General features: G+C 41.5%; 1 protein-coding gene across 2 annotated transcripts; it reads right to left on the reverse strand.

The window, feature by feature from the left end:
• Positions 1-1,482: 1,482 nt before the first annotated feature.
• EFCAB14 (EF-hand calcium binding domain 14) lies at positions 1,483-15,281 on the reverse strand. 2 transcript variants are annotated; one of them, XM_051624836.1, is made up of 11 exons: positions 15,032-15,271; positions 14,095-14,243; positions 11,304-11,449; positions 9,214-9,312; positions 7,620-7,730; positions 6,967-7,047; positions 5,927-6,118; positions 5,156-5,236; positions 3,851-3,962; positions 2,844-2,975; positions 1,483-2,011 (listed from the first exon to the last, which is right to left on the reverse strand). In XM_051624836.1, the coding sequence occupies exons 1-11, from the start codon at positions 15,211-15,213 to the stop codon at positions 1,836-1,838; spliced, it is 1,461 nt and encodes a 486-aa protein (XP_051480796.1). In that variant the 5' UTR covers positions 15,214-15,271; the 3' UTR covers positions 1,483-1,835. The 2 variants fall into 2 exon arrangements, with proteins under 2 accessions (XP_051480796.1, XP_051480797.1); XM_051624837.1 differs by lacking the exon at positions 7,620-7,730 and having other exon boundaries at positions 15,032-15,281.
• Between the last annotated feature and the right edge of the window lie 363 nt (positions 15,282-15,644).

Below are 15,644 nucleotides of genomic sequence, written 5' to 3' on the forward strand. Positions count from 1 at the left end.
TACAGTATGTACAAATAAAATACCAGGACGGTTACATTTTATTGCTTGGTTGTTGTTTTTTTATTATTTGGTTAAGGAATTGTACAGTAGTGTATAAAAGGGTGTGGGAAGCGGCAAGAAGCAAGTGTTGGCTTCTTGTCCTCTCAAAAGCCAAGGTTGGTTGGTTTGGTTTTGTTTTTAAATACTGTGTGTTTTCAAATGTCACATCAAAAGCATTTCTGTATTGGGTCACGTCTGCATTACCCAAACAGGATAGAAGAGCAACAGTGAAAGAAGCCCAGGCAATGGGTAACAGGGTTCCATTTTTGTACATTCCTTCACCGATTCACACTTCCAGAATACAGTTATTCATAAAACATCCAGTCTAAAGTTTTATAAAAGTCAACAATTATCAACCAACTTCCACATAAACTGATGTAACAGTGAGGTGGGCAACTTCAATTCACTAATCATGCAAAAAATTCCCAACAAGATCAGTGATACTTGTGAGCAAAATCATCCAACTTGGCCCTGACCTTGCCTGCCAGAGAATCCCTTCTGCAAAAGTCAGTTTCTGTATTTCAGAAGGTTATAAACACACTCTGTGTTTAGATTCACTAGTATAAACAAGCCCTCTGTGAGTTCCTCTCAAGTCAGGAAACCTCACTTACAAAGCATGTGCCAGCAGAGAACACCAATGGGACTGCAACCCCTATCCTGCTTTTTATATCCTCCTGTTGGCAAGAACACAGAAGGTAAAGGTACCAAGAAGTGATCATGCTCACATTAGTCAAGAAACAGCCCACAGGTCTACTCAGGGCCTTCCTCACCTGCTCACACTCCTAGCAACCAGGAGCTTTACTCAGGACCTCAAGGACAGTCCATGGAAGAAACCATCAGCAACCCTCTTCAAAAGATCTCCAGTGACCAGCCAGTGAGACCACCAGCAAACCACTGACTGTACCTCAAGGTATGAACTACTCAGCACGTTGCACTGTAGACTTTTACATCTTAAGCATCTGTCAAAGTTATTAAATACTTTCTTTTTTTAAAAAAACAGCAGATAGGCTCATCTCACAAAATGTAATCTGGAGGCTATACAGCAAAGCTAAAAGAATGCTGAAGTGAAAACCCAAGCACTTGGTAGCTAATTGCTCCTATAGGCTCGTTATATAAAAACACTTTAAACTCTTCCCTCTAGAATAAATCCTGCTATAAATGGGCATGAGTTACCACTCCTGCTTTCCTCTGAGATCAAACTCATTCATGGACATAGTTTGTCAAAACTGGAAATTTAGGTGAAGCTCTTAACCACCCCTCTTAGGCTTAGTCTCTCATTATAAACAGCTTGCTACCAACACAGCTCCTGACACAAACTTCCCCTTAAATATGCATAATTTACTCTATCTCAAATATTTACAAGCAGAAGAAGCCCACCTTTACAAGACAGATTTCCTTCTGCTCTACATAAAGTGCAGCTCCCTAATTTAAGGCAAATTTCAGTGAATATAAAACCATAGTTTTATTTTAGTATGTACACATTTTAAATTAAAAACAAGAACTCCTTTGAAAAGGAAAGAATAAGGAAAACATCTCCAAGTTTGGGAATTTTCTGGATTTTAACACAGTCCCAATATTATGTCCTACTGACATATGTATTTGAAAACTTCTTTTCAGTAATTGCAAATTAAAAGAAAAAAAAAAAACAAAAACCAAAAAAGAGGTGGCAATGTGTACAGTAATTTATCTCCAAAGATCAGTAAAACACTGGGAAAGTGCAGACGTAGTTTTCCATGTCCCGTAGTTTCCTTTAGCTACAGTAGCATCCATCAATGTCCAATTTCTAAATATATATCTTATACACCTAAAGCTAATCTCAGTTCTTGTAAAGAGTATTTCTCATCTCCATCTGTGTCAAATTTCTTAAAGCTCTGTGCCTCTTGAGCTGCAGAGCCAAGTAGCTTTTGAAGATCTTCATGTGACAGTTTTCCATCAGCATCTTCAGTTGCTTTTTCAAACAAATTCTGAAGATCTGCAAAGAAAACAAGGATTGAAAAGCAGCTCCTTTAAGTACACAGGAATATTCTACAAGCTGCTCTTCCAGTTTTATTGCCCTGTGTCTTACTACCTAGTAATTAAATAAAGCATCCCTAAGTATGTAGATCTACATTGTTGCAAGCTGTCAGTAACAGTATAGAAGGGGGGGAGAAAACATCAACAATTCTACATTAAATTAAATTTGAAAAAAACAATCCCTATTTCTGGCCACAACTAACAGCCCATTCTACAACCACTAACTGCATACAGATGCAGTTATCCACCATGAAAGCAAGCTCTGAATGACTGTTGCTATACCAACAGCACAGATGATATAAAGGGAAAAGTCTCTACTCATTTCCTGATGCAAACCATTGCCCTTTCAGCAGCTTGAAGAGACTGAACAGCAAGATCCAGAAACCATTCATTTGAATAGGCAATGTCCTCTTAGAAAATAAAAAGAATAAACCCCAAAACATACACACTCAAACCTACTTCATTTTCCTTCAGCACCCTAACTGTGCCTTTGACTTCTCTCCCAGTCTCAAGGTACTTGGTGTAATATTTTGGCACTCAAAACAATTATTCGTTTACAATGCATGCTCTCCTTTAATTCCCATTTCTTTTACATCCTAATTTTTTGTTTTAGGCTTTTTTAATTATCTTTTTGTCTTTTTAAAGCCTGTAGTTTTCAAACTTTTAAAATTGACCTCACTACTCCCAGAATGCCCAGACACACGACCAGAATTCCAGCTATACTTACTGTTTCCTAAACTTTTACACATAATATTCAGAAAAATAAAAGGTCAACCCTAGGAAGGAACTACCTTCAGTGCTGGAAATTCCTGGTAAGGTCAGATGTCTCAGCTCTCTGTTACCTTCTGTGTTGTCATCAGCTGACCTTAAAGCCAGCCTTGAAAGGTCTGTGGGCTTCACTGTAGTACTCAGGCTACTTTCAACTGTTAAAAAACAAAATTTCTGTTAGTTTTACTAATTCCACAGAATTACAGTTAACAGAAAAAAAACAACAAAAAATCTCATAAGACTAAGTTTTTAGTGTTGTTGGGTTTTTTTTCCTCACAGATGCTGTATGGGACAAGAATGCTGCAAAATAATTTCAGAATACAGCAGTATTGTTCCATTTTACCAATAACTGGAATAACACAAGAAAGAAAACTTGTTTTTGTACAGTTATACAACTTCAATATTTTATGCTGTACTAGGAAATGTGTATTTGTAAAAGAATGACTTAGAAGTGCTTTCTACTTCCCAGTCTGAATGTGCTGAACAAGCTTTACTAAGCAAATTACATCTGCCCACCTATTTTCACCTCATCACTGCAAGTATCTATTGTCCCCAACAGCAAGCTCTAAACTTCCAATTTCCTGCTTATCAAATTAATAACCAGCCCAGTTCTGTTGTACTGAAGTATCAAATCTCATCTTCAGCACTACCTGAATACGTACAGCAAAAGTGGAAAACTGAGATAAGCCAGCAGACATGCAGACCTTTCCTCTGTGTTACACTTAGATTTTGGAAAAGCAAAACCAGATGTTACTGGGTATAAATTTCTACAGGTATTTCTACGCTTCATGCCTTGAAATGCAAGCTGTTGATGCATGAGAATCCTGCTATACACGTGGAAAGTCACCTTCAAACTTGTGTACTCACACAGTTTTCTGTTCTAGAGCCATCAGTTTCCTACTGTTTTAACTGAAATAATTTTCACCCAAAATCTTGAGGAACAGTTTATATTATCCATTTTCATTAGTTATTCTTTGAATTACATAGGGAATCTTCAGGTTTATGGACCACTATTATACAACACTCTTACCATTCTTTGATGTCTCAGTGGGTCTGTCATTTTCTAGCTTGCCTGCCAGAGAACTAATCTGCTGAAGCTTCTCTTTTAGCATTGATACCTGAGAACCTCTAGTTCCTGTTTCCTGCACATGTAGAAAAAAAACAAAAAGATTCTTTAAATGTACCCATTCAGTAGATAGGAAAGCTCAGGAAAAGAAGTAATTTAAAACACATAAGTACTTTTGAGTGACTTGGAGGTCTCCAGGTTATTTGAGTTTAAAATGACAAACAAGAATTTAAAATTAAAAAAGATGTAAGGAATAAATTCATATGGTCTGTAAGGAGACAACAGAATCAGCACCTCACCCTGAGAAGTAGGCAGCTACTTTGCAGACACTGACTGCAAAAGAATGACATTTAATTTCCATATTTTTAATATAAATGAATGAGACTCTGAAAAAAATTGTAACATAAAACAGTCAAGCTTACTTGCAGCAAACATTTATACATTAATTGAATTGGATAATTGTTTCAGATGTTTGTCTGCAGCACTGACTACCTTATATCACTATATCCCTCTCAAAATAAAACCACCAAGTGTTTTTCATCTGGAGCTCCTTTGAATGAATACTCTTTTTTTCTGAGCACTCTTTTTAGGAGCAAGCTCCAGATAGCAGGTTGAGTTCACATCAATTCAAGCCTAGAGCTGACAGTGCAGCCATTTCACTCCCTGCCTTCTCTCCAGAAGATGGAATCTAACCCCAACAGGGCTACCTCTTCTCCCCAGCCCACTCTGTGGCCATTCAGTTAGTCTGTGAAGCTGTCTACAGCCAGTACTCAGACCATTACTCAGAGGTGGCTTCCATAAATTTCTAGGCTCCACTACTTCAAAGTGTCTCTAAGTCAACCCAATGAAGTTTTAAACCTGATAAAGGCCATAAGCCCCTTTGCAGTGTGAACCCACAATAACTGGGCTAGCTTTGCTGAGAGCATGGCAATAAGGACTCAAATGAGCTGGCTGCCTGAGTCCCCTGCTCCTCTAGGACATGGTCTGAACCTCCCAAGACTCTTTTGGCTGCACAGCAGCTCTGCTCTGTAACCACCTCTGTAGTTAGAATGGCAAGACTTTAAACTATCACAAATTTTCTCCCATCCTAATTGACTTCCTGTCCCCAAAGTAGGGTGGATAAACTCCTCTACTCTGGACTATTAAAATAAATTGGATCAGATTAGCCTGCTTGCAAATCTTTCCTCAATTAAGTCTCTTTTAAAACACTATTATAAAGAAAAAGACATGACCTGCTTATCCAATGTAAACTGTGTTTCCTTACTTTACCTTTAGTTCTTTATTTGAACGAGTTTCATTATCTAGCTGCTCTTCATCTTCCACTTTTAGAGAGGTAGTTGCATCATTCCCCTACAGGAAAAATGGAGGACAGACAAGTTTACTCATGTGCTTTTTATTTTCTACAACAGAGTTTCTTTCCTTCAAATTTAGCAGGCATGAAGCAGGAAAAAAGAACAGGCCAAATACATGCTAGAGTAAACATGAAGGCAGAGGGTTATGTAATTTATCACACCAACATCAGCACGTTCCTTATTGCTGAACATACAGAACAGGTCCTCAAAGACTGGCCCCAGTATGGCATGCAGAAAGCACTGGCAGGTTTTATAAACATATTCAGTATTTTTTGGGCTGTTTGGGGTTTGGTTTTTTTAGCATTTAAGCACCTCTAGCAACCCAGAGGCCCACCAAGCTCCTCAGTGGTCAAAACAGACCCATGCCAGAGTGCCCTTCTAAAACATAGTTAAAGAGGTCGGTGAATCCTGACCATTAAGCAGTCACCCCAGTCCTACATGTCACAGTCTTAGGGACATTTTTCTGTAGATTCTGCAGGGAAGAAACAACTGCTTCAGAAACACTCTTAATGTTGGCTGTGTGTTCAGAAATTGGGCACAAATTCCAGCCTTTTCAAATGAAATCTTAAGTATCTCAAGTTTCATTCTGAGGTTTGCTTTTGTTCCATTTGAAAAGCCATATTTGCAGTGGACAGAAAGTATTTAAACTATTACCCTGAGCAGACATCCTTACTCATCAAATACTTACCACACTGGTAGATAAATTTTCTCCTTTGTCCAGATTATTCACAGCAAGGGGAGAGTTTTCTAACAGCACAACCCTCTGGCTAAGGTTACCAATGGCTGAATCCACATTTAGAAGCTTGATGTCATTCAACTTTTGGTACATCACTACAGTATTATTTAGCCCTTCCAAAGCTGCACGCAGTAACTGGCTTTCCTGAAATATAAAACCAGCACATGTCACTTTACTTAACCTCTGCAGTGCTCCTGCCAGTAACAACATGGTGACTGACCCAGTTTAACCAGGCATGGTTCAAACTGGCTCTCCACTGATAATATCCAACTGGAAGCTTCCAGAAAGTTATTCCAGCTTTCAAAGTTTGAGACTGAAATTCTCCTCAGGGGTAACCTCTTTGTTGCTAATGTTACCACTTCAGCTGTGCCAGCAAACACACAAAGCCTATTCATCTAATTACCCAGGGCAAGCTTAGTAACCACACCACCTGTTTATCCACAATAAATCATGTATTAAACATATTTATCAACAAACTTCATTTCTGAGGCAGATATCAGATGTATTACATGTAAATAAATGCAGTCATTCCATTCCAAACCATTCAGCTAAACACTCATGTTATCCTTTTTTTGTTGTTGCTGAATCTCTTCTTTCCACACCTCATTACATTGTGGGTGAACTCAATACATGCCACTCCCAAATTTGCTTAGATTGGAAAGTACCTGCCATGAAATCCATTCAATAAAAAGCCTTTAACTCATTTACATGAGCAAAGTACACCTACAATTTGTTTGATATTCATTGCAGTCATTTTACTCCTCACCCAGTTAGAACACAAAATACTCTCAGACTAGGATACTTACCTGTTTGCACATATGAAGGAATAAAATATAGTAAAATTATATTGTATTTGGTCTTGAAGGATGCTATTTGTATTGCCTTTATAAAAAACACACTTTTTTGTACACTACAGATACTGCAAAACACTCAAAACAGTTCAGTATCAGTGATACTTGTACCAATATTCCTTATGCAATGGAGAAAAATACCTGTTTGTAATTTTCTGTCTGATTTCTCTCAGTCCTTGGCACAGCAGTGGAGGGAAGTGAAGGTATCTGTTTTAATTCCTTCTAAGGAAAGTAGTAAAAAAATTATGTTACCAAATGCCTGTAAAAAGAAACCCAAGCTTTTCATAACTGGTAGGCTGTAGATAAGGATGTTTTGCTACAATTCTAGTCACTCATACCTGTTACACATGCAGTATTTTAATTAGGCTAGTAGAGAGTTTTCCCTTTCAGACACAGGTCAAAACTTCTATTATTAAATCCTCCTAATTAGCTCTTGTCCCCTTGATGAAGTATTATGATATACCTTTCACTACCACACACACTACCATATCTGAAGTGGTTTTGTAGCACTCACTGGCTGCATCAAGCTTTATAACATGTCTAATTTAGATTTTATCTGCAAGTACTCTTCTTAAACTAATGCTGTGTTGCAGTTTAGGTGAAAAATTTCAATTATCAGCTCAGTTTGTTAACCCCAACTGAGAGGTTACTATAAAAACAGTGAGTAGTTTCAGGTAAGGCTGGTCAGTAATTTAATCTTTCTATGCATCCTTAACCATCAAACTGTACCTCACACTTCTACCACCTAAAACAGTGCAGTCACCATTGAGTGTTAAATCAGTACATTCTCTTACCACATCATTCTGGAGTATTTCTATGGATTTCTTGTATTCTTCAATAGCTGTCTGTATGTTTTCAACATCATGAGAAACACTTGTAAGAGTGCTACCTATGTTTGCTACAGTCTGGAAGAAAGAAGTAGACATAAATCTCAGCCTTCCTCAACTGTTTCAGTTTCAATCTGCTAAAAATGACATTTTGCTAGTGCTACTGCAGGCAGGCTGCCACACAATCATGCATGTGAGTCTGAAGCATTCTGAATTTCCTTTACTGCCAGGCTACCAACCTACAGCCACTCAAGTTTTCCTGTGACAGGAGGTAAAGCAGCACACACCTGGGGGTCAAAAAGAAGTCCAACTCCTGAAATCTATCACTTGTCACTAACATGACACTTAGCAACCATTAGAATTAGTGTATTTTAACCTCACTAACATGACACTTAGCAACCATTAGAATTAGTGTATTTTAACCTCCAAATAGTTTGTTCTACATTCAACACCTTGCAGTATACCTCCTGAGAGAGTTCCAGCTCTGTTTTTATTGTATCAACCTTCCAAAACATAAATGCAAGCAAGATGGCTCAAGAGAGCAGTGGAAATAGACGTCACATCTAACACCTTACTCAGACTCAACAACAGAGAAGGGATAGAATTAAAAAGTTCAAAATCTTTGATTTTCACAAAGTGTGACCAAGGATGGACTTATTCCAATGTGAAAAAGCCTTGGTGGCAAGCAGCAGATCACTGCAAGCTGTTGGCCCTAACACTTTATCCTGACAGTACTGAAGACAGCATGATGACAATACAGTTTTTCTATATCATATAAAGTGGGTGCAGGTTCCAGGCTATTGGTACTCTTAGGACTTACTTCTGACATGACACAGTGAAAATCCAGCATGCTCCTAACAGCACATTAGAAGCTTAGGACATGGCTTTGTACTCCTCCCAGAAAAAGAAATCCTAGCAGCCTGATCAGCCAAACCACAGTAATTGCTTTGCATATGACTAGCTTGTTGATTACACATTAATTATATAGGGAAAGGAAGTTAAGAAGTGGAAACCCATAAAAGCCACAAAGAAGACTGGACTGACATTAGGTGTTAGCCCAATATAAATGCTTATTGCTAAATAAACAGAACTGCCATGGAAGACAAGACTGTAAATGCAGAGCCAGATGTAGACCTACACACTGCTCAAGATGGGGAAGTTTTCCAGGAAGCAATTTTTACTTTGTTTCCCCCAGCAACAGCAGAGTTGTAAAACTGCAGACAGACTTTTTACAAGTGTCTTAAATGATACTGAGATTAGCAACTAAAGGAAAGCATCCAGAAAGACCAGCACCAAAGTAAAGAAGTGGTAATATAATACAACCAGAAACAAATACATCTGCAGAAAGGGACAACCAAGGCCTTCAAATTTTTTATCTGCCATACGTTATTGTAGGACCATCCAGTATGAAGTATATGAAGACCAATTTAAAAACAAGAGGGAGAAGCACATATTCCTCACATTTAATTCAGGTAACTCCTGTTGTGATTGCTGACCCCAAGACAGTTGCAGCTTAGCAGCACAGAACATGTTGAACAATAACCACATTTACAGTACTTGCCTTCTGAAGTTTCTCTACTGTGACAGGAAGACCAATCAGATCAGCAGAAGACTTTATGTTAGTCTTGAGATGATTTACTGTTGAGGTCAATAGTGAGATCTAAAACCAAAGAGGAACATTCAGAATTAGTCAATATAATCCTGATTCTGACCTTCCCCAATACTAATGACTTAATTAAGGATAGTCAAAAATATAAACACATACAAAACACCCCTGATTCTAGGTTCTAAGTCCCACCTAAGCTACCTGAAAAATACTCTGCCTCTTACAAGTGAGGCAAGATTTTCTTCTAAACTGAATGAAAGCCATAGAAGCCCCTTATTTAAAATAAAGTACCTCTGCCCACTTCACATTAATCCCCTTAGAGAGAGGCTGTTAGAATCAGAATGGTTTTGGTTGGAAGGGACCTAGAAGATCATCTAGTTCCAACCCCCCTGCAAGGGCAGGGACACCTTCCAGTAGACCAGGTTGCAAAAAGCCCTGTCCAACCTAGCCTTGAACACTTCCAGGGAGGGGGGTTCCACAACCTCCCTGTGCCCAAGAAAGATTTTAAAAATTGTGCAGGAAGCCTTTACATCAAGAAAAAAGTCACCTACTTCGTGTTTAGCAATCCAACCTCTCTGACAAAACCCAGAGAAGCCCTGCAACTTCCCCAGCTGAGCGACAGGCAAAGAAGTTGCAACATCACCCAAACCTTCTGCTACAGAAGCAGAACACTGACAAGCTAAGTACAGTGGGTTAGCTCCATTTCTCTCAACTGTTTGACCCAGAAGGCAAGTTATTCACCAGATCTTCAGGATTATTTATCCATTCCAATTGAGAGGCTGTCAAATAAATTATGAACAACCACATGCTGATCATTCATTTCTAACACTATCACTTTAAGATCAATTGGTAGCCATGAGTAGTCAAAATGAAGAAAAACAACTTCTTCTCACATTTGACAACTCAAAAGTAGAGGATAAAATCCACTTTTCTCTGGTTAAAAAAATACAAAAGAAAGTTGTTTCCCAAGCTGAGAAAACAGGATCCTAACTTTACATTAGGCGAATGCTGATCACCTAGCATGCAGTCTGTGGTTTCACAGCTGGGAATACTGGCTGAAGTAATTCCCAACAATGCACCCCACCAATTCATGAGAAAAAGAAACCCAATAACTGAATTCTGATCCCCAGAAGAGCTGGCTCAGACTGTAACCCCGCCCCTGAATTAAAAAGTCCAGTGAAGCACCTAAATACCTGTGGATATGCATAGTGTCAGATGTCAAAGAAAGCAAGTCCAATTTTAAAATTAATCTGTGCCCTATTAAGCACTTAACCACTGCACTGGACTGAAGAAAAACAATCTGAGCAGGCACCTCAATGCTCTTAAAAATTATATCCAAAGCACCAGTGTTGGGAAAGGTTCCCCACACACAGACCTCGATAGCATAAACTGTGAGCAGCTCTGAACTTTTACCCTCCAAGGCAAGAATATCAGTAAGAGCCTTGCTGGATGCTTTCTTCAAAGCGTAAGCTAATACATCAGCTGAGGAAACAGCTTTCTGTTAAGTGGCTTAGTTCTAGCCATGTAAAAAGAGCTAAGATTTACAGTGGCTCAGATTCCAAGTGTGTATTAGCTGATTTTTATATTCAGGAGACACCAGTAATTCATTTGCAGCAACATGAACCTGCCCTGATGCAGGTGGCTTCCTTCCATGCTCACTGCAGACACTCTCAGAAGTGTGAAATGTCAAGTCTCTCATCATAAACATCCCAATTATTTAGCAGGAAAATTAAGAATTGCTCAGTTCTCAGGTCCTTTTAAGTTCTTCCTGAAGTCTTTCTACCGGCTGTCTAATTTCTCCTCTATGAGATCAGCCTCCAGTCCAACCAGATGCTCAACCTTTTTTTTTTTTTCTTAATACTGGCTTATATGGAGTTTAATGACCTATACTGCATTCCAACTTTTCTTTTTAAAGTTTCAAGCTTATGGTCACAGAAGTCCTCAAAAAAAAAAAAAAAGGCAGCTCAGCACTGCACTTAAAATTTATCTCTGTAAAAAAAAGAATATCTTACTGTTTCTCAAAACCCAGCATTGATCCCTCTCACCTGTTTATTAATCTCTGTGATATTTATCCAAATTTTATTTAGCCCAAGTTCTCCAGTCTCAATTTGTTCTAGTTGCTTTTGCTTCTGCACCAAATCTTCATTCAGCTTAGGAATTTCTTGGAATGATGTCTTTTGATTAGATTCCACTAAAAAAAAATATGAAAAAAACCAACTTGTTTCTTAAAAAAATATATATATATAAATCCAGATAAACAACACTGAAAAGCAAAAAAACAAAATTACAAGCAGCAACATCTAGAGTGAAAGAAGGCAATAACAATTTCTACATATGGGTTTATTATCAATTCAGAATGAAATGTTCATTCAGAATGAACAGCTCTTTGACAGCTTTTTTAAGAGTATTAAATATGTCTGCAGAGAGAACCCAGAGAGACCATACTAGATGTAACACTTTGCAGTAGCACTCTCATTCTGGCAAGCCTCAGCAGGTCTTTATTTAGTGGAGTTATTTTGCACTGCTTTCAGAGAGGAACACGAAATAGTAGTGGGACTGTGAGTAAGAACTGCCAAGAGCACCAGGGCAAAGTGGGCACAGGAAATGAACCTCAGTGCCCTTTTCAAGCCTGCAAAGGGGCTGCTGACGATGAAGTGAAATCCAAAGAGATTAGAGTGATTACAGTTGTCAGAAAACAGTGTCAGAAAAACAACTGAAAAAAATGTGTAAGCTTACACACCAACATCTGTGGGTAAACAAATCAGTAAACAAGGTCCTTGGAAATAATGTCAGTTATTACGACAATTAATTCTACAGGAAGAGGGAAACATGCAGCTGAAATCAATTCAGGTGAACCTCAGAAATGCAGCTCTTCCAGGTCTGCAGTGACTAAGCTGTTTAGCTTCAAGAGCTATTAGGCAATTCTAAATCCCTGGGTCTGGGAAACAACTAAGTAAAGGTTTTGAGACAGAGATGACAGTTCTCCAAAACCTGCACCTCCACCCTGTAAGGCAGCTCTGGAACGCTCCACAGCAAACTGCCATCAGACCAGACTGCCAAGAACAGTGGGACCTGCATGGTATGTAGCTGGCAGCTCCCAGAACAGATGTCCATGTATGGCCCATCTGGTAAAAACAGGAAGCCTTTAAGAGTGCCTCTTGCCTGCGGAGTGGATGCCCAAATACACACAAGTGGAAAGCCATGATCTTCAAAAACTCACTTCACTTTTCTTGAAGCAAGTCCCAAAAGTCATTCCTAGATACATAGTAATCTGCACTGCACTGTTTTGCCACTCTCACTATGTAGAGAGACGCCACTCAACCTTTCTTGTGCTACAAAAACCCCATAAGTGCTATAAACATTGTTAGCATCTTAGTAACAACTCAAAGGAAACACTAGTTATTTTCCCCTACCTGAAACACACTGGATGCAAAGATGGCTTGTTTTTAACAAGCACTTATACCATACTCAGTTTGTTCAAAAGATGGCAGAACACTAAAACTCCATGGGAATCAAAGCCTGGACAAAGATTCAGAGCAGGAAGATGCTTTTTCCAAACCTGACAGACAGACCCCATGTCTTTTGTTTCTCCATCCACCTGTCCCTCTCACCAAAGCACAGTGTAACCTTTTGGAACCAAGTTATTCTTGTTGCCTGCTTTTTTGTTTTCAATGCTGTGCCTCAGTATGAGACTCCCATCCAGGTTCCAGGCATCCTATTACAGCAGCAAGGAAATCCGAGACCATTTTATCACTAGACCAACACATGGAATTTCTATCAGTTATTAAGGAGAAAACAAGAACATCTGTAATTGCCAGAGAATAAGCTCAGGGAGAACAACTGCTTGAACAAAGAGGTCTAAGTAGAACAGGAATGATGAAACTTAACTACACCAAAGCCAACAGATGTTGTCATCGTGCAAAACTTTTACTGCCAGCACATACAAAGGAGAGCAGTCCATGAAGAGTCAGCTGGCCCAGAACACAGAAAAAGCTGGTTGCTACACTCAGGGCCACAAAGCAACACCTGTAACTGAAGGTATCCCCCCCATAACCAGGGGAGGCCAGTTGCAGCTAACTTTCAGAGTTCAGCATCAGTCCATACAAAAAAAAAGCACACCTATGAGTTCTGCTGTGTCTCACTCCCAGCCAGCAGGTTCCACCTGGGCAGACAATGTAGTAATATTGTAATCTTACATGGACAGGGAAAACCTGAGACCTACAAGCAAAATGCTTCACGTTAACTCCATACTATAAAGTATTACACATGATGTAACCCCACACCACAGGCAACACAGCATAGAAGTTTGACAGGAACAGGTCAACACAAGCAAGATCAACATGTAGAGGATATAAAGAAAAAACATCACATCAGAGCAACACTCAAACTGCAGTAACACCATAGCAAGTATTAAAGGTTTTTAGAAAAGCTCAAGACAAGAATGTTGGTTTCCACTGTGGCTTTAAGGGATGCATCAAAATCCCCTGGACTGCTTTTATGGGGCTGCTGTGAACTTTTCGTGTCTAAATACAGGCTTCCTTTGGAAGACTGCACTCCCAAGACCAAAGTCAGGAATTTTAGAAATGTGTTTACAAGCAACTACAGGCCCACTTAGTCCAGCATTCCTGCTCCTCAGAACATGTAGAGCAGGCAAGAAATTATAACACTCGCCTTAGATTCGCCCAGCCTCCAAGTGTCTTCTGCTTGGAGGACTCCTCAGTCCAGGGCCAGTTTGTCTACTCAGTGCTTTCAGATTTTGAATAAGCAGGTAGAAAACTGAAGCTCTTCACACTGCCCAAAGCAAAGGTGCAATAGTGCAGCTACATTTACACTTACTAGTTCGAAACTTCTCCTTTATTGCATCCAGATCCTCCTTGAGAGCCACCTGCATCCAGACTAAGCCAACACAGGCCACCACGCACGCGGCCAGGATGACGAACGCACAGAGCGGGTAACAGAATCTGCAGCATCGCAGATAGTCTCCCCTGGGTGACACAAAAGAACAGATTGTGAATATTCAACAGTACCTAGAAAAGTTTTAAATGCTGATCCATCAAAGCCAGCGCTGGAATAACACGTTTTAGCTGTCAAGAGCCAATGAAGAGTTTTTCCAAGAATACATCTGGCTACACAGTGAGCTCAGGACTATTACTCTGTTCAGTTTATCCTCAGGAGGCACATTTAGCATATTTAAGAGCAGCTGTCAGGTTTCCCTCACTAAAACTTCCTGCTCTGCTCACATAAACTTATGTTAGGAACACCTGCTGGGTAGCCTGGAAAGAAGGCTTGAAGAAAAGGTCTTACCACAGTGTTATGACAAGTTTTTCTAGATTATCACCCTAGACTGCAAAAGCCCAAGTTTCTCTGCATCACACCTACTTTTAGCTATTCTCAGAGGCCCATTAATGTCTATCTATGGACAAAGCACGTCACGTCTGTGATAAAACCAGCAGTGCCTCAGCCCGCAGAGACAGGATGGTGCCGAGCTGAACACCCGGGGATAACTGGGCTCAACACTTCACAGCTGACCCCCAGCTCCTCCGGGGGCTGCAGCGAGCACGGACCCGGGAAGCAAACAGCCAGAGGGCTGTTCAGCTCTACTTTCACCCTCAGCCAGGCAACCCGTTGGGCCAGAGTCGCCCCGTGCACCTCCGGGTCTCTCCTGGCAGCGCCCACCGCCCCACAACCCCCCAGCAACTGCGAGAAAGCAACGCGGCCGCCCCGGCACAGCCCGGGGAGCGGGCCGGGGCCGCGGCGGAGCCCCGGGACTCACTTCCCGCAGCGGCCCCGCACCCCCGGCGCCGCGAACTCGTCCTCCTCGGAGCTGGATTCGGAGTCGGAAGCGGGCGGCTCGGTGCGCAGCAACCGGTGGCCCGAGCCCTTCTTGGCGGGCTTCTTCCTGCGGCCGTCGGCGGCCAGGCCGATGAGAGCGTTCAGCTCCTTCCGCTTCTTCATCTTCTTGTGCGGTGTCGGCGGCGGCGCGGCGGGCGGCTGGCTCCCGTCACCTTCCCCCGCCACGGCCGCGGCGGCCGCCGCCAGCGCGGCCCGGCTCGCCAGCCTGCGGCCCGGCCGCGGCTACAGACGCTCGGCGGGGCCGCGGCCGCTGCTTCCCCGCCGGCCCCGCGGCGGAACACCCGGCCCCGCCGCCGCCCACCCCGCCCGCGCCATGGCAGCCCCGGGCCCAGCGCCGCCCGCCGCCGCCACCCGCCAGCAAACCGCCCGCCCATTGGGCGGCGCGGGACCGCCCCGCGCGGGCCTGAAGGCCCCAGCCCGCCCTGCGCAGGCGCTGAGAAGCGGGTACAGGGTGGCAGGTTCGAGTCCCGCCTCGGGCAGGTGGGACTCGCAGTGAGGGAGGCAGCTAGGAGCGGCTGATCGGAGGGTCCTGG

Source organism: Apus apus, chromosome 7 (assembly GCF_020740795.1).
Source record: "Apus apus isolate bApuApu2 chromosome 7, bApuApu2.pri.cur, whole genome shotgun sequence".
NCBI lineage: Eukaryota > Metazoa > Chordata > Aves > Apodiformes > Apodidae > Apus > Apus apus.